Source organism: Lates calcarifer, linkage group LG20 (assembly GCF_001640805.2).
Source record: "Lates calcarifer isolate ASB-BC8 linkage group LG20, TLL_Latcal_v3, whole genome shotgun sequence".
Taxonomy (NCBI): Eukaryota; Metazoa; Chordata; class Actinopteri; family Centropomidae; genus Lates; species Lates calcarifer.
In genome coordinates, this window is record NC_066852.1 from 6,157,284 (window position 1) to 6,182,834 (window position 25,551).

The window sequence follows — 25,551 nt, forward strand, 5'->3', positions numbered from 1 at the left end:
ACCTGCAGGCTCACCTGCAGAGCAGCCACACACAGGACAAGACTACAGTTTTTGTCAAGATGGACAGTGAGGGAGGCAGCTGAAGTTCAAATTCATCTGCTTTGTCTTAATGAGCTCAGCGAGTCACTGAGTCAAGAATGTCATTTACAATTTAGACTGCCCTAAAACAAAATAAGGGGAATAAGGGGTCTTCAGTTAGTCCTCAATCCTGAACATTTCTCTGCAGTGTGACACTCACACATATAATTTCAAATGATTCATTGATTTGACAACACTTAATAATATTTATTAGTTGTCTTAGAACAGGAGCTGTTCTTATGGCTCACAATTCTCAAACTGATGCAGTTTTGTTTTTGTTTTTTTTTTACTTTCTTAAACCAGAAAGAAAGTCACCAGACCTCTGTCAGGGGAGCTGCAGTAAATTGCATGTAAGATTACTTTATATTTATAGTTGTAGAACCCCTTTGGATAATGATTTACACAGTGTTATTGCAAAAGCCAGAATACAGAGGTTTATATAAAAGCTGCATGGCAATGATTATTCAATCACTACAATTCATTGGAAGCATCATCATGTAGAGTAAACAGAAAATATTTTACATAGAATAACTCTGACTGTAACATAATAAAGTGTCCATCATTAGCTTGTGCTATAAATCTACAGAGAGGAAAAAAGACAATGGCAAAATTAAGGAATTAAGAGATTTTATCGGACAATACCATATTTCATATTTCCACAGACAGATATTGGCAGATGTTATTCAATTCAATAAACAAATCATAATTAAAATGTACATTCTTAAAACATACATCAAGTTGTGCAGAATTTGTGCAATACTGTTTACATGTATGTATGTTTTTTTTTAGATTTTTTATTATAGAACAGACCCTGCATCACCACTACTGTTTCACACTGTGCATGGGGCTGTACTTCAGTGCAAAACAAAAGTTGCATGTACCTTTTATTTTTACTCACATAAATATTTCACATGTCCACTCACATTTTATTTAAAACTGCACGCACATACGTAGCCTGGATGAGACTCAGCATTTTCATTGGTTGCTATAAGAAAGCCATAAATACAGCATAAAAATGTTAGCGTTGTACCAGTTATTGTATGTACAGAAGCAAGCAGGATGGATCTGAAGCATTTAGATAACCCCTTGACATGGACACAGTTTGGAAAATACCAGCCCTTCAGTTGATTTCCACCAATAATTCAGTCCTTCAGAAGAGTGTCAGTATAAAGGCTAGTTCAGCTCTATATCCACAGGGTGCTTAACACTTTAAGATGACACACACACACACACACAGAGAGAGAGAGAGAGAGAGAGAGAGAGAGAGAGAGAGACTCTGATGTTTCTAAAAAATACAATTTCAACATTTTAGTCTATTAGTTGAGTGTGTGTCGATGTCATACCAACATACTTTGCAGTATTATATCCTATGTATGACCCCAGAATTTGTTCCATTAGGTTGGAAGCACCAATGCGTTAGCATAGAGTAAATGGAGTTGATCATGTTCAGTCAATGCTAATCAGTGTTGCTGCTGCCTCATGATGATAATGTTGTGTCCCTTCAGCTGAAGTCTTCACCTTCAAATTCATGGCTACTGAGACAGTTGCAGTAAGAGCTGACTGAGTTTCAGGAAAGAGGGACTGAGTAGAGAACCACACTGCTCAAAGTCGAAATCAATGTGATGAACAAACTTTTGCATCAGCAAGGTTGGAGGTTTATTTAACGTCATAGCAGCAAGTTGTAATGTAAAGTAACAAAGACATACACACTTGTAAGACCATCAATGAAGGAAACAGAGTCTGCACAATATTTTTTTCTTCAGTCACGGTTTATGCTGCCTATTTAATTTTGACTGTTACTTTTATAACATAGTGGAGAAAAAAAATCCTCTGTGTTTCATAAAAGTGATGGGCTGCAAACACTTAAAACGCACATGGTGATGCGGGCTAAATATCTGCCATGAGCAATGAATCAGAACAATTACAGCTACATGAAAATACTATAGCTCCTATTTCAATGATAAAAATATGTATTGCAATGACAGGCTCACTGTCAGACGAGTGTCGAGTCAGATGAAACGTTATTCATGTTTAAATAACCGATTGCTTTCTCCTCTGAACCACTCTTTCAGCAAACTGCATAACATGGCACATGTGACAGACAAACAATGACTTACAAAATGAAAATAACATTTACATCATGACATAGCTTATCTGTTCTCATTCAGCTGATCTGACTGTCACTGAAATCCACATGTCAGTGAATTCAAACATCTGAGATACGCTTTTGGTGTTTTCATAGAAAGAAGACTGTTAAGAAGATTTTAAAACAGGTTTGACAATTTGCAATTTGACAGAATGGAAAGTGGAAAAACACTCTAACAGCCAAATCTGAAGGAGGTCTGCCTGTGTTTCACTGCACACTAGATGTGTCTTCCCTCCTTTTTCTGTGATGAAAATACAATGTCAAAATGACCACATTTCAATGACATTAAGGGAAATTTAACTGGACTTATATATGTAAAAATAACTGACATACATGATAAACAGTAAGTGGACTAATAGCAGTTCATCTCTGTGATCACAGCATACTGTACTTAAGTCACCAATAATTCAATTATCCAGAGGAGCATGTAAGTGAACTGCCCAGGTTAGTTGATTTTTTCTTGTTGGTAATACATAAATTTAGCACACCTCTCACAGACACACTGACTACCCAATCAGCTATTATTACAAGTTCTTACTGGGGCTGCGGGGCAACTCCTGAATCTGAATAAATATAGGCATATAAAAATACAACAAGCATACCTACAGTATGTCCTGCTGCTCTTCCCTGGTAAAAGGCGTTTAATACAGCAAGATACTGGTGTACTTATATACACTATGATAGTTAATAGTGACTCCTAATTTGCATATTTTTCGTTTAAATGTAATAAACATTAATATATTTGAGTGATGATTGTTTTTATTTGTGGATTAATACAAATATTTTAATTTTACCCATTTCAGTTCAGAGTATTGTTTTATTAGAGCACAGGATTTATTGGTATACATACAAAGATAGATATATACAATTCATGAGTTGAATCATGACAGTTTTACATTTAACTTGCCTTTGGTGGAGAGATTCCAATCAGTTTGAACTTGAAATGAAAGACACAGGGTACAGAGAGGTTTAACTCTCAGTGAACTGCTTCAGGGTTTTTACAATTTTGGGCACCACAGACTCAGTGGTGATTGAACATTTCACAGCTGAAATCAGTACATTCTGAGGAAAATAAATTGCAGTAATACAGTACAAACAGCAGAGGGGTCATTTTGGCTTCTTCATTTATGTTACAGATCAAAGAGTAGTCAATTCTCTGGTATACCCCCACTTCTTCTCATGCTTACTGTGGATAGAAGACAACCCTACTTTATCAAACTTACCTCTGGATTTAGAGAAGTGGCCCGTGATAGCAAAATACGTTTCCCCCCACTCACATTGAATTATTGCAATTCCAATAACTGCCCAACTTATTTCAAGAACAGAAAAATAAAGGCAAGTTTAACAGGTGCACTAACAGACTATTTCATGCAATGTTCTGATTTTTGTCATGTATACAAAGGCATTGTGTCATATAGGCTTAGTGTTACTTTGAGCATTGCCACTTTGAACCACACACCTGGTTAATGGATAAGAATTTGATGGAAAGCTCTTTTCTTGACATGGATCATTGTGGACAAATAATAAGAATAATAATAATAATAATAACTGAAAAGAAACTGTAGAAATGTGTGTTCATTGACACCAGTGAAGTCAGGTGGGTAACACCAGCATTCCATTATACTAACATGATTGAAAGCTAGCCATGTGATGGGATTAAATGTCATCATGATTAGTATACAGATGTGTCAAGTGTCTAAGGTGCACAACTGCCTGGAGGAAGCTTACATGGAAGTGACAAATCATAGAGTTGCAACTATTTCTCGTTTCCTTTTCCCTTTTTCTCTCTCTAACAAAGAGAAGAAATAAAAAAGTATATTGCTTCAAAAAAATTTTTTTTCTTTTTTAATATTGTGAAACATTTCATTCACCACTTCTTGGGTTTGTCTAGATAGACAGAGCATTACATTATCAGTCAAAGATACATACAGAAGGATGCTGTGAATCCAAGAGATTAAACGATCAATGATGGGACATGACAGTGACTAATTCCTGGGACCACTTGTTGGAGTCAGTCTGTCTGTCCGTCGGTCGGTCTGTCTGTCTGGGCCAACCTCCTATCTACCAGCAGGTGGCACGATGCAAGCACTGATGTATTGCCTGGGTGAAGGGGAGGGGCTGAGAGATTAGTCTGTCACAGTTACAGTAGTCAGTCCAAGGACCATGGCCTCAGTGTGTTCCAGCTCTGTGACTGAGGATCTGCAAACCTAACTGCACATGCTCTCCATCCGTCCCTCCCACCCACCGCCTCCTACACCTTTTGTCAATGAGTAACACTAAAAACACAAAGGGGCTCCTCATTTGCTTTTTCCAGACGTGCTGGAGCCCCCTGCCCCACCCTCAATCTTGTCGGCAATTTCTGATGTGTCTAGCTTCTCAGAGCCATCCCCTTTCTCTGACCTCTCCTTCTCAGACCTCTCTTCCCCTTCGGCGAGCTCAGACCTCTCTGACCTTGCGTCTGCGTCCCCCTCCGACTTCTCCTTCCTCTCCGAGCGGTCAGGGTCCATGGACGAGGTGCCAGGCTTGTCCCACTTGGCCATGGCCTCATGCTCAGATATACAGGTGGTGATATTTGAAGTCCAAGCCTTCAGGTCCTCCTATAGGAACCAGCAAGTGACACACAGCTTATGTAAGGAACGTTTTTCTCATGTATTAATATTCTCTTTTGCATGTTTTCTATATTGTGTTTTGGGATTTAGACCATCTTGTTTTTGTAGGAAACATGTAGCTGAGCCTACAACAGAGAGGAGCAACTGACACTGTGTAAATTCCCCTTATTTGAACAAACGTATTTCAGGTGTTAGTTCAAAGAAGTGGGAAATGTTTCCGGTTCATGGAAAACAACAACTGAATTGAATCTGACCTCGACAGACTGTTGTTCTTTTCCTTTATCACATTAGTCTTGTTTGGTTTTGGGCTCAGTGTCTTGGTTCACTTTCCCAGATCACCCACACAAGTTACTGAGTGAGAGGATGAATCTAACAAATAAATGTAGTGCAGTAAAATACAATATTTGCCTCTGAAATGTGGAACAAAAATATTAAGTAGCATAAGATGTCAATACTCATGAATTATCTGAGTTACGTGGTGCACCATATATTCAGTTTGTCACTCAATGCTTCCTGACTACCATTACCTCTCTGTGGCTCTCAGTTCCAGTTGGTTCCTACTGGAGATTTAAATTCTAAATTCTTCATTTAAAACATGGTTTTGTAATTTCCTAAAAAACAGGACTGTGAATGTGGGATTGAGGAAAGACTATATATATATATATATATATATATAATATATATATATATATATATATATATATATATATATAAACATTCCTTAATATATATATGTGGGTAGGTATACTAGGTGGTGCACAGAAGGCTTAAAGTAAAGAAGGTGGATTATTTCTTAATGTCTGCTTCTCTTAAACTCTTGCTTGTCTTAAATATAAATGTTCTTACCTCATCTTTTGCATGGAATACAAAGTTGTTTCCATCGTTTATCCTGTTGTAAGGAAAATCAACAGGGACTGTCAGTTTCTCATACACAGTCTTTTACAGCAACCTAGCTAATAAACAGTCTATAACATGGTGCTTATTTAATTTTCTGTGTTTTGATGCCTATTGAGAAATAGGTTATATGATCTAACATTACACTGAAAATTACTATTAATATATCCGTTCACAATGTCTGTCTTAACATGCAACAATGAAATGCTTACTGAAGAATGAAAACGTTTTTCTTCTTCTTGTATCCCATTGAAGGATCAAATGAGCAGTTACTAAGGTCAACGGGAGGCTCTCCATTGTATGTTGTGGTGTGGTTCCTAGCATCCTTGTAGAAGGTCAGCTTTCCCTCTTTCAGCACACAATATACATTCACCCAGGACTTACTGTAACATCAAATAAAACACATTAAGTAACAGAATAAGACTGAATACATTTCTGAAGATAACTTTAGCCAGTTGGATTGAACGTTTTTCCAAATTAATTTTCTTTTTTTCTATCGCTACAAATTTTTAGATAGACATATAATACCTAACAATAATAAAGAAATTTGCATGTGTCTTAAAGGTAAAATTATGTGACACAGAAAAGGTACAACAGCAAACCAGATTTATGAATTAATTGAATTTGATTAAACTGACTGGTCTGAACCCTACCCCATTAGTTTGTGCTGTTATGCCTGTCAAATCCCCATTTTAGCACAGTGCATATGCAAATGATAACCATGACAGATTTACCATTTGAAATGAACTTAAAGTTAGATTTGCAGAAAGTGGAAGACAAAAGCAGGTTATTTGTTCTAACATAACCCTGTTGCTTAGCTTATAGTTATCTGTCCTAGTCTTTGATTGGAGCAGATAAACACACATTAATTCCATTTATTAAACTTCCGCTTCTGTGTTTCTGGTTTTGGAAAAGCTTGTAAAAAAGACAAGACCTTCCAAACTCTTTAAATGCAGAGTACTACTCTTGTTAGAGTCCAGTGCACAGCACTTGAACATGTGGAGAAATCCAATGCTTCATTGACCTGTTGTGCCTTACACTTGCAAAGCTACAAATGACATTCCCTGCTTGGAGGAAGGCTTTAGCTAATAGTCAGTTATTTATTGTGATTTATCAGTGATAGCTGTACCTGTTGGGGCTCCTCTGCTGAGCCTCCAGATCAGAGCTAGTGGCCTTTTTGCGGTAGAGGAAGCCTTCGTTATGGGCAGTGTGTGAAGGCGGCTGGGGTGTCGTTGGGGCTCCAGTTGCTGGGGCAGAGCGAGAACGTCGTGTCTCCTCTGGTTCTTTCGGACGGGGCCTCCTCCTTGGTTTCGGACGGTCTCGGGCGCGAGGACGTCCGTCAAAACGAGTCACTGGTGCTGAGAGGCTGCTAGGAGGCCGATAAGGTTCTCCTCGTGCCTGAGAAAGCAAAAAAATTAATGTGAAACAAAGACTCCCTGAAAAAAATGAACATACAAAACACCATATTTAAGTTAACTCACATGTGCTGCCTCTCTCTCCTGGACCTGTTCTACAATCTCTGCCATGGTAGATCTCTTCTCCCTGCAGCGACAACAGACATGAGTCACCCAAACAGCAAACGCAGTCATTATGCAACCTTAAAAATCATTAGGATCACACTAGACAGTGCTGACTAGGCACAAACTGTAAAGCCAAATTTTGTAAAGATCATTTGTATTTCACTGTCACCAGCAAGACTCATTCACATACCCTGAGCGTTTGTCAGAGCCCTCCTTAACGGAGCCCTCCAGGTCACTTGAGTCCTGTCTCTGCAGTCTCTGCTTGCCGCTCCCTTCCTGTTCACTGGACGACTGCCTCTCCAGGCGCCTCCGGTAGCGCTCTTGACGGACAATCATTGGCAGCTCGTTCAGCCGGGCCTGTATCTCCTGTTCGCTGGAGGTCTGTCTACCGAGTTTGTACTCCCTCTCTCGCCTCAGATGGTCCATCTGAGGGTCAGAGCGGCTACCACGGGGATCCCTCTGGAGACGGCCATGGAGGAGCTCCAGCCCGGACTCTGGCCCCACCATGTCTGCCATCGGGATGTCCCCGAACTGTTCCCGCTGCACTCTGCTGGCTTCTAGGAGGGGGTTTATGGCCTTGTGGATGTGATTGATTCTGGGCTGCATGAAGTCAGCTTTTAGGTGCTGCCATGCATATGCCATTTTAGGGTCCATGATGCCACCACTCTGAGCTAGGTACCCAGAACTGCCCAGACTTCCACTGCTGTAATGATTTTGTGCCAGAATGCCTGAGCTACCCAACCCCCCACTACTCTGATAATTCTGTGCTAGGTATCCAGAACTCCCCATATTAGGCTGTTGTGCCAAATACCCAGAACTCCCCATATTAGGCTGTTGTGCCAAATACCCAGAACTCCCCATATTAGGCTGTTGTGCCAAATACCCAGAACTCCCCATAGGCTGCTGTGCCAAATATCCTGAACTCCCTAAATTAGGCTGTTGTCCCAAGTATCCAGGACTTCCCAAATTTTGTGTTTGGGCCAAATATCCAGAACTGCCCATACTCTGCTGAGGGAGAAAGCCAGGGCTTCCCATACCTCCACTGCTTGGCTGCTGAGCTAGGTTACCCGAACTTCCTAATCTGCCAGTGCCAAGATGGTTTTGCATACCACCCACACACCCAGTAGTCAGTCCAAAGTACCCAGAGCTTTCTGCACTGCCAGCAGTTTGATGGTTTATCCCAAGGTAAGTACAAGTGTCTGCTCCACCACTCTGGGAGGTCAACGCTGAGAAACCGGAATCATTTCCACCTCCGACTGCCTGGTGGTTCATCCCAAGGTATGAGGAGCTCACTAACTTCCCACTGCTCTGCTGTTCCAGTCCGTGGTAACCTGATCCATTTAAAACTGGGTTGTAGCTGGCTAGCGTTGAGGACAATCTCTGGGTTGCAGTGGAGGCACCCAGATCCAGACTGGTTTGTAAGGGTTTGGGTTCCATATGCGCCTGTACTGTCTGCCTCAAGAAAGATGAGGTAGCACTGGTTGAGGGAACGTTTGGAGTCAGACAAGACAATGGGAACATCCTTCGGCTGGAGAGTGGGGTTGTCTTTTTCTCCTCCTCTTTTTTCTTCTCAGCCTGAAAGAAAGTTTGAATAAATAATACCACTATATAAACCCAATTACAACCAGAAATCAAAGGCAGGATGGATCCAGTAATCCAGGATCCAGTGTTTTATTGGCTACTAAACAATGCTGCAGGAAAATCAGATGGGGTGCAGTGGGTGAGGGTACACAACATGCAGTAACTGTCATGAGACAGGTTTAAGGTCATAACAAAGCATGTGCCCATGCCTGCTTAGCAAAACACAACAAGGTCACATTTTTTCCTATAGTAGCATTAAATTGTGACTCCAACAAACTGATTAAACATTTATCTAGAGTCAAGCTTACTGCAGAAAGCTGGCGGAGGGAGCTGAAGCGTTCTTTCCAGGTTACAGCAGCTTTGCGGAAGGCCTCATGGCGAAGGATGAGCTGCTCAGCCTCATCTGTTTGGGCCTGGGCCTCTCCTCCTTCTGGCTCCTTGGAGGTGATCAGTGGCTCCTTGGCTTTCAGCCAGGCTTCCGCTTTTACCGTCTCCTGGGCAAACTGGAACTTTTCCTGCTCTGGAGGTGACAGCAGACCAACAACACCTTAACATTTACACCACATTTTAATGTATTCTCCAGTAGAAATATGTTCTGTTATGTGTTAAATCATAGCTTGGATGTTTATCTTCTCACTGAAGTCATGTTCAGACTGAATGTGTAATGTGCAAACAAGAACAATAAGATTCATACATGATTCATTATACATTAACTGCACCTAACAGGATGAAGTGGAAAAAGCGTTTGAGTCTGCTCAACATTTAACATTGTGCTGCGTTAAGTGCTGCCTCTGCTCTGATGTAGACATCTAGTGAGTTACTCACTGTGCTGTAACTTTTCCTGGTGTTTGTCCCATTTCTCAACAAGATCCTTCTGCTTAGACAGAAGGCTGTCCAGCTTCTCTTTTATCTGTGGTGACAGACAAATTGCAATCATGACCACACCAACATACTGCTTCATCTCAGTGAAGTATTGCATGAATTTTATTAATTTTCTTGTGGCATTATAGTAATTTATATGTACTGTATAGTTTGTTAGCCTGACCTCTTCGGATGCCGGGTTGCCTGCAGCTATCAGGATCTTGCCGAGATCTGCACACTGCTGTATGGTCTTGCTGCGGCCGTCTATTTTGGCTTTCAGCTCTTGGTGTTGTTTCATCATCACCTCCAAAGCTGTCAAATCCCTTAGGAAGGATTGATCAGATTATGTATATTAATATTTAGCAACAAATACCATAAGGGAACCCTAGCCTTTTCTGACATGTACTAGATTAAACAGTTAATTAATAAATAAGCCACAGACTTCCATTTTAACTTGCAGCCCTATTTTCAGTAATGGAAGCAGGGCTGCAACTAACAATCATTTTCATTACTGATCACTGTCAAATATTGTTTCAATCAGTTACTTGTTTTAGTCTATGAAATACAGGAAAATATCCATCACAATTTCCTTATGTCAAGGGTGATGCTGAAGATGTCTTGTTTTGTTTTCATCAGTCCAAAACCTAAAGATGATTCATTTTTAGATTAGATTGTTTTTCTAGTGATCAACTGATTTATTAACTGACATTTCAGCTCTAAATTGATGAAAATGTTACTTGCCACTTTACCAGTCTTATAAAGTTGTATGTTCATGCATATGTTGATATATTGACATCTCCTAAAAGATTTCAAGCCAAGCTGGAAGTGTTGAAAGCTTATTGCACAGTTAAACTGGGGAAAAAAATGAAATAATGGCAGTGATTACAGAGTATAATTTATAGCCTTCAGCTACATCATATGAAAAATTGAATAACAGATGTCATTTGAAATTAGGTCAAGGTGGCACAGCAGCTTAATTTGACCCTGCACAGTAATGAAATTCTGTCTACAGGGACTGCACAAGACCAGAGTCTTTCAGTTTAACTCAACACTGAACTCAACACAAAATGTGGCTACTAAATCTGGAACACATACTGTATATAATATTTTTTTGTTTGTTTGTTTGTTTGCACATCTCAAGACAGAGGAGTAAACAGTGCATAGTTGAGTGAAAATATGGCAGATATTTTACCTGGGGTCATCCCATCCTATCTGGCCCATGATGCCTTCCATCCACATCAGGTTTTCACGCACCACTGAGAAGAACTGCACCTTGTCGGTTACTGAGGTGACCTGGACACGACTGGCCTCACAGGAGCTCAGCAGCTCCTTCCATGCCTCCATCACTTCCTGCTCTTTGACCATGATGGCCTCAGCCTTCTCACCAGCATAGATGGTCCTCAGCTGGGCAGCATTCTCCTGCAGCTGCCTCACCTGCACCAAAACAGGATGAAGGAAGTTAGTTGATCACACTTAAATCAATCTAAATACACTCAGTGTGGAAGGATGGTCATATTTGTATAAAATAAATTGAACTAAACTGTTTTATGTTGCGTTTCAATTTCAAACAGACACACAAACAAAAATGTTTAGGTTAAAATATATCTATATAGCCTAGTGGTTGGGTTAGGGTTAGGGATACAGTTTTTTTTTGTCAAAAATAAGTTTGATGAAATATGTATCCATTCATCCTTGGACTCATGAACAGCAAGTACACTGTGTGACTGATAATTGCGGAAAGAAGTTATATCACTTGCCTGTGCGACCAGCAGTTGAAGGGCATGCTCAAAGGAGTGCATGAGTCTCTGCAGGGTGGCTGGATTGGTGATGTTGGCTTGGCATGCCCTCACCTCTGGCAGCTGCTTCATCTTCCCTGCGATCTGAGCCAAGACCTACAACACAGGACAACATCGTCATCATGAGCACTTTAAAAATAGAAGGCGCATGTCATGACCAGACAGCCTACCTGTGAAATGGTGATAAAGAATGCAGTACACTTACAGTAAACCAGAGGCTGATAATTATTTTGACTGTACCTCTTTGCAGTCAGTGAAGAACTTGTGCAGCTGGTGTGATGCTGCCAGCATCTGTCTGCGGGTCTCTATTAGCTCCAGGAGGTCAGCCCATGACTCATTCAGTCCGTCCTTCCACTCAGCAATGGTGGCTGCGTCCGAATGGCCACAGTCAATCATCTCGTTAACCATTTTGTTCACCTGCTCCATGCGCTGCTGGCCAATGTTGTTGGTTTCTGAGGCAAACTTGGTGAACCTCTCCTGAAGCACCTGAAACACAAAAACTACACAACACTACAGGGACTGGACAGAATAACATCAACTAATTAATTCTGATACAACAGCCCTGCAGTAAATTCTACCTTCTCATAATATTAAGATTTTTTTTTCAGACAATGGGTACTTCCATTATGCTAATTACATTTCCTCCCATCCTTGCTTCTCTCTCTCTCTCTCTCTCTCTCTCTCTCTATATATATATATATATAATATTGTTTTGTTGCATATAATATACAACTATACAGATACACAAATTCCTTCATCCTCACATCTTCCTTACATCTTACTCTTGTACCCCTGCTGGGAGGAGCTATGAGGTGAGCAAGAGAGTGAAGGAAGCGAAGAACATTAGCCAAGTGGCAAGCACCCACCATCAAGAGTCCTTTCTCCCACCATCATATGGTTTTTATTAAAATCGTTAAATTAAATAACTAAAAACAAACAAACAAACAAAAAAACACTATTAGTACTTAATATGTTATGCCTGAGTCAAGCCAACAAAACATAGAAAAGTCATATTTTGCATGCACACGGGTGAACAGCAATTGTTGTTGTTAATTAATTAAAAGGCCAATAAAATAAATCTTGTTGACTGTTATCTTGGCATTATGCTGAAAAACTAAATACTACTTATATATTACTATCTAGAGATCAGATCAGAAGAAAAAAACAAACAAACAAACAAAAAAAAAAAAAACCAAATTAAATACTGTAAAGTTGGTTTATTTTTAAAAGTACAGTATATCTTTAAAAAGACAAATACACATCCCAGAAATAAAACTGATATCTGGCGATTTTTAAGGTGAATTGTCTTACAGTGTAGTGGATTCTCAAGTCTACAGTTTTAAAATAATTGTTATGTGTTGATGATTACACATCATTACACATACACTACTGAAGATATCTAAATATATCTCTTTTCCCTTTTACTGTGAATGTGACAGGCCTCTAATTAAGTGTGAAAGCCAGCAACTTTTTAATAAAAATGAAATTATTTGTTTCAATTACTAAATCAAAAACATAATTTGGTTCTCATGTGAAAATATATTATTATATGATCATGGTTCTTGGTGTGTGCTCATAAATTATTCTACTTTAAAATATCTCTGTCCTGTAGTTAGAGTAGTGTAGCAGCTAAAACTGTGTTGATGGACTGACCGTGACATCCTCGAGATCTTGGCCCAGCTCGGTGGAACTGGCCACCGCCTCGCGCTCCGTGATCCACTTCTCTAACTCCTCCACCTCCTTGTTGAGCTGATAGAGCCAGTACTGTTGCTCCAGCTTGGTCTTCCTGTGTTCCACCATGTCCTTCAGTGACACATACAGCCGATCTATGTGGGACTGCTGCTTGGTGATCTGCTCACTGTTGAAAATGTTACAGCAACCAACAAGATAATTATTGACAATGCTATCCTTATATCATTTTACAGAGAAGATAGAGAATGTAGAAATAAAAAATCGTATGTAATATGTATGCTGCTTTCTGACTGCATGTGTGAGGGTGGGTCATGCTGCACCTTTCTGGGTGTCCCAGTTCTAGTAGACGTTGGCATTGCTGGGATAACATGCCAACTGTCTCTGCATATGTTTCCACTGTTTGCTCCAGAGCCAGGTGGGCCTTCAGCAGCTGCAGGGTGCTTGACTCATCCTGAAAATGATCAGGATAAAGTCAGGATGCTGGCGTCAGATGTTCACTTAGAATTTACACCATCAAACAACTGTATGAATATCTGGGCTGTCCGTACCGTGCCTTTTTCTTCACTGACGAGATGGAGCTTCTGACCTGACAGCCAGGATTCCACTTTAGCTGCCTCACTGTAGTACTGCTGAGCCTGCAGGGCAGCATCCAGCAGCACGGACCTCCTCTCTGTCTCCAGCTGTAAAACCTCCCACAGCTGGCGCACATGCCCCGCCCCTTCACGTACAAACTCCACCTCAGGGGTCCTCAGCGAAGCGATAATTCCCGCCCGGTCTAGAACCTCCTCAACACGAGCCCGCCTTCCTGTCAGCTCCCTCTGGAGTGTCTGAAAGACCGATCAGAGGTAAGTTTCCAGCCTTAGAGGTTATGTCCCATTTCAGCTGACCATGACCAAATGTCATTTTTAACACTTACCTGGTTCTTTTTTACATGCTGCTGTACACTCTGGAGATTATTCCCATAATCCTTACAGGAGGCCAAGGGAAGCCTCTCCTGAATCCACAGCTATCAAGTAACCAAAGTCAGGTCATTACATTTGTAATGTAAGGATCTAGCTACAGTATCAAACATGGAAGTCATGGGGAAGACATGTGATGCATTCATTCTTCTAAATTCTGATTCCTACAATACATGGACCATAATACCACATAACATAATATAACAAGAGGAAATATGTGAAATGGAAGCATAGGGAAAAGAGGTGTGCCACTTACTATCTCATCCTCCAGGTCTTGGGCGACTTGGTGCATCTCTTTGGAAGCCAGCAGGATGCGGCGTCTCTCCTTCAGGGGCTCAATGAGGCGGACGATGCGTGTCTCCACCATGCCTGAGTGCTCGCCGCCCTCCCTGTCACCTGCCATCATCCCTCGCTGGGGTAGGCAGACCCCCTGCAAACTCCCCAGCTCTCCCACATCCTTGTAAAAGTCCCCTATCTGAGACTCCATAGCCTGTACAGAGGGAAAAGGAAGGTCATGTTACAGGCATGGACAAACACAGCACATCAGCTTTTTCCTATTAGAACATTTCAGGGTTATGTAATGGGCATCACTTGAAGAAAAAAAAGCATATGGTGCATTTTTTAATGCCACTGAACTTTTGTGTTTAAAAATGCCACAGCAGTGGACACATGTCAGTGCTGGGAGAAATTACATAAACTACAATGAGCTGAACTACACAGTCTGTCAAAAACATTGGCGATATCGGGGCTGATTAGAGACTTTGAGTTATACAAACATTTCTCATGGGCAAAGGTGCTATGGAAGGAGAAATAATCTTGTTGGGTGGAGAAGCAGAATTGTTGTCTTTTTGTTTGTTTGATTTTTCTTGACAAAACTGAAGCCCAATAGTGAAATGTAACTAATACATTCATTCTAAATAAATTCTAATGACTCAAATACAGTTTTGATGTACTTGAACTCAACTACTATTTCCATTTTATGGTACCTCATACTTTATACACGACATTTAAGAGAGAATATTGCACTCTTTACTCCACTATACATTTATTTCACAGCTAGTTACTTTTGAGATAAAGACTGTTACTTTTAAATTATAAGATCAGTTTATAAATTATGAGGTTGTTCTAGATGAATGAGCAATGAGCATTTAATACTTTGAATGGAGCCATTCTTCATGATGAGTACTTTTATTTTGATAATTTTTGGTATTTTTTACTAAATTAAAAATGTTTATTTGAAAATTGTGAATGCATGATCCATTTTCTGGTAATGGAATATTTTATGGTTACTTCTACCTAAATAAAATACCTCATTGCTGCTACCACTGCTGAAGACCAGTGAAAAATATAGCAGTAAAAAACGCTAGCTAGATAGTTAACCTTACTTTTGATATTCACAAACGTACATTGGGTGATGCATACTAAGCTACAAAAACATGAACCTTAGACATTAAGAAACAAACATACAAAAAATTCTTATTATTCTAAACTAGGCTTGACTTTTTCACTCCATATTGCTAACCTCCAAGTGCATTTTTATTTTTCAAGGTGTGCAGTGAAATACAGGGTGGCAACCTCTTGATGCTGTGCTGAAAGACTAGAACGCAACAAAGAAAAATGGGAATAAGAGTAGAAATAACAATTAGCAAAAGAAATATAATAGATAAAATGAAAAAAAAAAAAGAAAATTAAAAATATATGTAATAACATTATTGGTCTGTGCATTTTTTTCCATTGTACACAAATGTCAAATGTACATAACTAACAGAATAAAAGTTTGTAGACACTTCAGTGCAAACATACAATTAAGCAGGGCACAGCAAAGGATGAGAATCTGCTAGACAAGGTCAAAGATATGCAGAGGTCAGATGATGACCAGTTGCTGGTCAATTTAATAATTTCTGACCTTAGAGCAGCTCTAAGTAAAGTGCCTCATATATGAAAGAACCTTCTCAGAGGAACCCCGGGGTGCCTTGAGACTTACCTGGAATTTCTGGAGCTGCTCGTTGAATGTGGGCAGATGGTGCGCCTGTTCCAGCTGCGGGGGCTGCTGCTCCAGGTGGGAGAGCTGGTTATCGAGGTCCGAGTAGCTCTTTACCGCCGGCTCGGGCTTGTTGTTTTCAAAGAGCTGGCGGGCCTTGGCCTTGGTTGTGCTCTCCAGGTCGGACCAGCACTCTCTGATCTCCTCCAGCTTCTGCTGAACGACTGAACGCAGTTCTGGCTTCTCCTGGATCAGCTCCTGACCCTCCTGGTGATGAAAAGTTATAACTATTAAAGGCCAGTTGCTAAACTGATTGTTAAACTGCTGAATAACACAGTTCAGACTGTGAATGGTAATCATGATCATCACATCAATTTAATGTAACTTACTATGTATGTGAAACCTGTCCTATTTAAAAATTACATTACATGTTGGACTGTCATTTCCTGGCTGAGTGATTTTTTGCTGCTCACTCCGTACACTCCTTTAATGTCAGCTCTTGCTTCAAGGAATGGTTCTTATGGACTGAGATGATTGTTGCCTCACTTGGGACCAGAAATCTGTGAACTGCAAAACTCCACCACTTTTACACAAATTAGATTAGATTTATGTCTAAAATGACATTTATTCATTCTAAATCCATTTCTTGTCCATGGAAATGATTTTTAGATAATTGGTAACCTTTTATCAGCTGTCTTATCAAAGGGTGATTGTGGTGGATGAAGTGATTCTAAGCCAAGAACCTGTGGATTTGGTTTTAATAGATTGTATTTGTGTCATTATTTCAGATCAGGACTGTGAGAATAACAATAGCACTCGAAAATGAGCAGCTAAGTCCAGTTTTGTCCCCAAAATAGCTCGGGACAACACAGCTCCATGCCAAGGCTCGGAGCCCCCTGCTTGCAGAGAGGCAGGTGTATGGAGCAAAGTTTGGCCTCAGGCTGACCTAAAAATCATGCATGGTAAGTCTAATAAACCCCTGTTCTGTCCTTTGCCTGTGCTCTTCTACTCTTCTTCCCTCCCCTTAATCTTGGGCTTTGTTCATGACGTGATCTGGATGAAGAGATGTGGAGAGATCAAAGCTTTTTCCTTTGTGTCAATGAAGCTCTTCCCTGAAATAGATTATTACCAGTCTCCTCCCATACCTAGACTTTGGGGAGTGGGAGGTGTTTTCCTTTTATGACAGGATTTTGGATATTTTTGCATCAGGCCTTCAAGACTTAAAAGCCCCAGATTTTTTTCACTTTTAAGATACAAACATTTCTGCTCTGATTGTTTACATTCTTCTGATGTATATGATAGTGGGTGATGTATTCATTATTTACTTGGCTTGTATTGTAATAACAACCATGCATATGATGGATTTTATTTTCTAAATCCTGCTTCTCTTCTTTATCTTTCACAGAGAACTGGACCTATATCCTATGGCTTTCATAATGCAGTGCTGCATTCCTCCTCTTGGCACAGGCTCACTGCTTAACTGCTGCTAGTGCTCACTCTCTTACATCCCTCTCTCTTGCTCCTATCTTTCCTCAGCCTCGCTCTCCTTCTCATAATGCAGAGCCAGCAGAAAGCAGGTCTCTCTCTCTCTTGTTCTCTCTCTCCTCTCTCTTGGCTTTACTGACACACAGAGTGAAGCAGAGGGAGAAGGAATCAGAGAGGGGGTGGAGAGAGGAGAAAGGCAGAGTAAAGGAAGAGGGGAAGCAAAAGGAGAAAGAATCAAAGGTTTATGGAACAGGGATGAGGCTGCGGGTGTGCTGGGCTGTGCTACAGCCTGAGCACAGTTGGATCCAAAGGGCATCTGTGAAGTGAATTTTCGAGGCAGTCATGGCTGACATAGTGTGATATTTTAATGGCTACCTCATATGATTCATGCTATCATGGCAGCATTGTCTTGCCAAATTCTGCAGGCTTTCTTGTAATGCTGATGCAGCATAATGAAATAGTGAGTGGTATTAACAGCCTTGTTTAATACTACTGGCACAAACAATAATGTATTCACACCTACTGTATTGATAAAAACACTGTGAAACTTATGTTATTATCTGCATAACACTTTTACCAATAGTGAATCCACAAAAAAGTGAAAATACCTTAACCCTGAGCAGACATCCAAATTTAAATTCGGCTAATCAAAGATTCATAATGCTGCAAAAAGATTTGTTTTTGTCTCTTCAGCCTAACCCACGATGCAACACTAACATTACCATCTATTACAGTAATATCAAACCAGTAAACCCTCAGCTTTTGCTACCAGCTGCCTCTAGTTACAATTCAGCATTTTTCTGTCTTAATATAAACAATTATCCGCTGCAATGCATTCTAAAAGCACTCATAATCGTTGATTACATTGCTGTATTTTCAAAAAAATGAGCTTTGAATTAGTATGTAAATAAATGGGTTCCACTATTAAAAGGCATATGCTAGGAAGGGTGAATGTTATTGCTATGTGAGATGATTTTAGACATCTCAGCTCACATATAATGAGAAGGCTTTGGCCTGTGCTTGTGCTTTAATTTTCTACTGTGATTTAACCATTAAAAACCATTAACTGACCAGTGAGGCATGGATGGCATGAAATGCATGTTCTTTTGAGAAGTACCATTGCCATCAGACAGAATGCATTATCCATTACAGCATTATCCATTGTTTTGATACTGTCACATGCTGTTATCAGTTTTAAAATGCATTTTTGAGGCCCAAACTCAGGCTCCTAAAAAATAACAGAATGGACATTTATCTATTGTACATGATGGGACTATGATAGGCTATGGAAACTGTTCAAACAAGATTAAAGCTTGTAGCTAAAGCTAAAGTAAAATAAGGTACATGTGATATAAAAAAACAGCAACATCCTGAAAGAGACGGTGTTGGAGAGACTTGGATGATGTATGTGTTTTTATAGAGAGAAAGAGACAGCAGGGGTATGTATACCAGCAAACCAATTAAGTAACATAGATACTAAGACAAACTAAACCACTGAAAGTTCCTATAAGATGTTAAACATTTGCAGTTAAACCAGTACAATATAATGTGTGTATTTAGTGTATTGCAAATAAATTGTAAGCTGTCTGTCTGTATTATTTCACTATATTCACTTCATTTACCAGGTTTGTAACACCATGAGACATCAAGTGAAACAGCTATTTTAGACAATATTCAACCAGGACATATTTTCATTACTTCAAATCTCACAAGCTGCAGCTACGTGGACACTGAGAGCTCATTAAAAGGTTAGGATATAGTAGTGCTTCACAATGCCAAGATAACAATATTGTCGAAGCTAGCAAACAACCTTACAAAATCCCTTAGTAGATGTGACTTAATTAATGATGCCACTATGATGGCCATGTTGAAACTGACTCAAAGCTATGACAATGCCAGGCTTTAGCAACATCTCTACTTAATGTGTTAAATGATAATACATGCAATATTCTATAGTTTTCCTATTGTAAATTCGTCTCATGACAGTAAATAACAGTAAGTTACTCTTATGTGCCATAGTTAGTGAGTTAGTTAGGGACTTCATTGTCCACATAACTAAAAATGACACAACAACAATTAATAAAGACAGACATGGAAACATAGCATCAGATGACATGAATTTAAAAAGATATTAGTACTGTCAATAAGAGATTTTAAAAAAGAAAAAAAGTAGAGAGGGGCTAGATGTATGATTTACTGTAGTGTGTATGCAAGACTTAAGTTTGATCTACTATTGTCCAAACACTATTAAAAACCCACCAAAGAGTCACACTGTGTTGAAAAATAACATCCATGAGAGGTAAACTCATCGTAAGGAATCTGGAATCCATTTACTCTTCATTTAAGATACAGGGATGGTGGGAATCTCCTCATGGATTTAGCAGTGGGTCATATTGATGAATGTGAAAGTAATGCTATACCTTAGAAGAGTGAGAGTGACATGTTCTTTCACTAATGTGAACACAGTAATTCCATATACATTACATCCTGCTAAATACTGTTCTCAGCAGAGCACCAAATGTGTTGATCCACCACTGAAAATAATCCCCAACCAATGCATAATAACTATCTACACCTGTTTGAGTAATGTTTATTAGAAACTACAGTGCCCAGATGTTTCAGGAAATTACTTAAAATATACTGTACTACATCTGCAATCTATGTTAAGGATGGACTTGGAGTTGAGTGTCACAGACTGGGTAGGGATGTTAGAAAGTGTAGGCCTTTGTCACAGTAGACATTGACTTGTCATAGCAGGAAACACATAGGTATCGCTGATAACATGAATGAGTCCCAGTAAGCCATGACAGCATGACAGTGAGCCGGCATGAATAATACCAGAATCCTGAAACTGAAGCAGCTAAATGGAATACAGCCATTATTATTCTAATGAGAGATCAACTAATGCAAAATATAGAATAATGTCAGCCAAACTGACATTAAGATGTGAAGCCATCATTCCTGGATGATCATTAACTACTCCTTTACTAAAGTCCTACCAATCACATACAAAGGAGGAGGTGATGAGCGAGAGTAAATGATTATTCTGTCTCAAGGGGCTAACAACCAAACAGAAATAGAGAATAGACAGTCATGTTGATTCCAGATGATTGTAAAATGTATTAGGGCCAGCCTCTAGTAAGACAGAGGTGAACAGCTGATGACTGATGACTTATGTCCATATTTAAACATGTATGTGGTGTAGGTGCATTAGTTTCTCACTGATCTATGTGGTCTAGCTAGATAGGCCCATGGTTTGTCTGCGTGTTTACAGAGCATTGACCCCTGAGCCCATGGTGAGCCCTGACACAAGGTCAGCAGTGAGTCCTCTCTGCTGTAACAGAGAAGCACCCACAGATCCTCCACATACACAAGGCAGCCTGGAGCTTCATGTGCTGAGTAAGTACTGAGAGAGAACAGAGGTAAGGGGCCGAGGCAGGAACCCTTCCAAAAGGACGCAGAGTTCTCTGATCACGGCAGGACGCAGCGTCATCTTTTCTCTCTGTCTCTCAGGTAACGACAGGGAGAACGGTGGGGGTAGATTAAGTAATGTTAGCAGGGCTATGAAGACACGAGGGTCTCTGTAATTGTGTGTATGGAGCTATGTACACAGGAACTTTAGGAAATTATGCCAGACAGCACAGAAGAGACAAACTCTATGGAACAGCCATCTTCTGCACTCAATGTGTCAATCCTTTCAGCTTATTTCTCTGGTATTTGGCATAAAGGTTATACAAATACGCTGATGATTCAGAAGTAAAGCAGTATCCTGTTTCAGTCCATTTTCATTTCAAGCTGAGATGTCATTCTAGGTAGAGGGCCTCTCCATTGCTCTGAGTGGAGTCACATGACATGAACTGTATTCTTTTAACTTGAAACTTGAAATATAAATATTTGCTGTTCACATCTATTAAAGGCAGCTGGTTATGGTTTTATAAGATATCTTGGTGGCATGAGTGGTATAAGATGCAAGCCAATATCTGTTATGTCAATGGTTCGATTCTAGTCCAGGACCTTTGTTGTATGTTGGACCCTCCCTCTTTCTGCATGCTTCCTGTCTGTATGTCTGCTGTAAATCATACAATAACTATCCAATAAAGGTAAACTACCAAAAAAGAATAATGGGTTACACTGCACTTTGACATGTCCAGTAGTGAAAGGATTTCAAATATACCCAGTCATGTATCCTATACAATGTATATCTTATAGTACTGTAGTCATAAAATCATTTGCTGAGCAGATGCATGTGCATGAAGTGTCCTCAGCTACAGTAAAACATGTTGCCATCATTTCACCTTTCAGCTGTCAAGCATTATAATTTTTGCTGATATCACTACTCCTCTATCTGTTATTCTTCAAAGAAAATGGGGGATGTAATATGTGAAAAAGTCAGTGTTTGAAATGGACATCTAAAAACAAAAAATGGTATCTACTTCACAATAAATACATTTTATATGTAGGCAACAATTTTCATTATTAATTAGTAATCAGCTGATTATTTCTTTGATTAATTGCTTGCTCAATAAAATGTCCGGTATAAGTAATAAATGCTCATCTCAATTTGTAGCTTTTTCTCTGACCAACAGTCCAAAATCCAAAGATATTCAGTAAGATAAGCAGTAAATCCCTGTATCTGAAAAGCTAGAACAAGAGAATGTTTGGAGTTTTGCTTTAAAAATGACTTATCCTACCAACCAACCAACCATTTTGTCTGTCATCCACTGTCTTGTAAACTGGATATTTAGAATGTATAGAACTTATAGTACATATTATAACAAATTGCCATTATTGTTTAATTTGAAATAAGTGAAAAATGAGTGTCACAAGTACTATGATGCACCCATAATGTACTTAAAACCTTAAAATCTGTTTGACAATATTAAATCCTTTACAGTTCTTTTTCCAGTTCTATTTGACATTGTAAAAGTAGCATCTTCAGGTATTTCCACCATGAATTAAAAAAGAACAAATGTAGTGCATTGTTCAACTGGCAATACTTGAACAAACATAATATGTTGCACTACTAAGTTACAAGACATCACAAATGAATATGGGTGCACAGATCCAGTGAGTAAATCTGGGAATTTAGAAATAATTGTCTATAGCTTAGAAAAAATAAATGAAACATCATCTACTATAAGCACAAACATATGTGCACACATTGATTGGTATGCAACAGTCATATCAGAAGTCATCTTTTAGCTCTTTGCATCGTGACTGAACTAGACTGTGTCTGCTGGCTCAATGGGAGGGTCTACACTACAGTATGATAAGCCTAAATTTTACACATGGACAACCAAGATGGCTCATGAGGTTTCTCCATTAGGTAACATATAGCAGTGGTGCTTGTCTTCAACAGGCATTGTAATAATTAATTACATAGCTATCTTATGAATAGTTAATAATTCTGTATGTACCACAAAAATAATCTGTATAATCTATACAGTTGCATGAATTTCTAAATGTATTCAATAAAATGAATAATTAAAAAAAAAAAAAAAAAAAGAAATTCAACAAAACCTCACAGGATATTATCAGAGATGTAAATACATTTTAGCAAGGTCAAGGATAAATGTCGCCAACACTGTTTAAAATGTGTCTCTGAGGCATATATTTTAGTCACAGCTTTTGCTATATATATAGTTTAGTATACTGGATTGATAGGAGCCACTCAATTGCTATTACTTTAAGTAAGAAAATGAAGTATCAAATAATTAAAAATCATTTGTTCTGGTGCAACCTTTAGCCAGATTTACTCACTACATGAAGAAAAATGAGTAATGATTAATAATGATTGAAATATTTATAAAAATGGAAGAATTATAGGATTCTAGCTACAAAAATGGTTTCTGCCTGACATTCTGCTAATGTTCTTATGATGCTTGGGGGCTTAATTCAAAAGAGCACTTCCTGGTTTAACCACATCACAGTGTTTTTTCTGTTCTCAAGATCTCATCAATCTGAATCAATTATTATACATCATTACACATTTACAGTGCACACCTAATGTCAGCAATTCTATTTAAATAGTTTAACAGCTTATGATGCCAAAATATCAAAGGATGTTACACTGGGCTGAACAAAACAGATAAACTGCACACTACATTATAAAAAATTACAGTTTACACAAACTTCACCCAACGTCAGCAGCAGCTTGAAATGTGACTGAGCTGAAAATCACATTTTTCTGAAAACGAGCAGCAATTTATTGTGACTTAAAGCAGCCACATGCAATGTGCCATTAGCAGAAATGGAGTCTCATTGACTAATTTACATCTCAAGAGCCCACCTGAGCTTCACTGAGGGCATGGACATTCTGTGTGTATTGGATGTAGCTCTGTCAGAGTAGCAAAGCATGATGGGAATACAGGGCAAAAAAAGAGCAAAATTGAGAATGTTTTCCTGATGTGAACTGACTTTACATCAGATGTGTGTTCCAACCAGATACCCTCTGTAAATTAAGGGAAATGAAAAAAATGTGCACCCCCTGTTTGCTATGCCTTCACTGCTGCAAAGGTTTAGGTGTCCTCTATATGATTCACTGTAACCTCCATAACTAAGCAATGAAATTCAGATGCTCTATTCTCATTGCAAAAGACCAAAGAACCATAGGGATGACACCACCTGTGAACCTGAAAACAACACAGCCACTATAACAATATAACCTTGAGAATGTAATTCAGGATGTCCCCAAGCAAAGTGATGAAATGAAAACTGGTGATGACATCTCTCCCACTTTCACCTCTCGCATTTCACTGCCACCACACCCACCATCAACACTGTTTCTTAGTCATGTGCTCTCTTTGACATGGTACGTTCCCCCAAACTCACCTTCTCTGCTATCTGTCCTCTCCATCCAACCCTCCCTCCATCATCATGCCCCAGTCCCCTCCACTCACCTGTTCTATCTTGGCCAGCCATTCTTTATTGCGGGCCAGTTCTGCCATAAAGGCCTGGTGCTTCAGCCACTTCCTGTGTAGCTTTTGAGCCTCGTCCCGCGCCGTGTCTCGGGCCATAAGCATCTTCTCTTCCACCCGCTGTCCCAATCACTCAGCTATGGGAGACAAAAATAGCCACCATCAGGAGCCCAATGCTCGAGCCAGCCCTTCTTCCCCCCTTTCCCACAGGACGTCCTGCCTGCCTCCTCTACGCAAGAGCCACCCGCTCTGCTCTGCAGGGGCCTGGGTACCTGTGCTGTCACCACCCTCCCCAACCCCCACCAGACACCCTTTTCTGGAGAAAAAAAAATCAAGATAAGCACCTCAGCAGCAGTGGTAGCAATGGAAGCACTCAAGCCCTTCCGCTGGGTCGCCCCTGGGTCCTCATGCCCTACCGCTTCATGGGTCTTGCGGTCCTGATGCTGCAGTGCCTGCTAGCCAGTCTCAGAGAAGGCAAAAACAACCAGCGAAATAGAGGAAATGCGCCAATGACAACACTGGTAAAGAATGACACACATCCAAGATTCCTTGTGGATTGTGGGTTATCTTGTCGATTACAATCCAGCCATCATTGGAGGTGTAGATGTAGCATAGCCACAGAAGAATCTTTCAGCCAGGGCAAAACCTGACCATCCACCACTCTCCAGTCCCGGTCAATCTGTAGTCCTGTCTAACGATGCTTTAGACAGGAGGAGGAGGAAGAGTTGGAGTGGGAGGAGCAGGGTGAATGGGATGCAGAGGCAGTGCAGAGGAGGCCGGATAACATAAGCTATCTGCTCTTGAAATACATCGTCCCCACCGCTGAAAAGATGCACACGCAGGCTGGTGTGAAGATAGCACACTATTTTCTCTCCTCAGTTCCCCTTCCTCGTGTCCCTGAACAGCTCAGCCGCGGTTGGTGCATGCTGCTGCAGTCCTTGCCTCTCAGCTACGCTCCTGTGTGTGTGTGTGTGTGTGTGTGTGTGTGTGTGTGCTTGTGTGCGTGTGTGAGTGTGTGTGCAATCACAATCA

The 25,551-nt window shown here is 40.0% G+C and overlaps 1 protein-coding gene across 1 annotated transcript; it reads right to left on the reverse strand.

Annotated features, from left to right (window-relative positions):
* Window positions 1–688: 688 nt before the first annotated feature.
* On the reverse strand, window positions 689–25,551 carry sptbn4a (spectrin, beta, non-erythrocytic 4a). The gene is made up of 20 exons (XM_018692321.2): window positions 24,864–25,551; window positions 24,502–24,656; window positions 16,121–16,384; window positions 14,393–14,626; window positions 14,094–14,183; window positions 13,726–14,004; window positions 13,498–13,628; window positions 13,139–13,343; window positions 11,726–11,971; window positions 11,447–11,581; window positions 10,882–11,123; window positions 9,874–10,012; window positions 9,654–9,738; window positions 9,137–9,348; window positions 7,438–8,822; window positions 7,209–7,269; window positions 6,857–7,125; window positions 5,940–6,110; window positions 5,680–5,722; window positions 689–4,821 (listed from the first exon to the last, which is right to left on the reverse strand). The coding sequence occupies exons 2-20, from the start codon at window positions 24,622–24,624 to the stop codon at window positions 4,522–4,524; spliced, it is 4,614 nt and encodes a 1,537-aa protein (XP_018547837.1). The 5' UTR covers window positions 24,625–24,656; window positions 24,864–25,551; the 3' UTR covers window positions 689–4,521.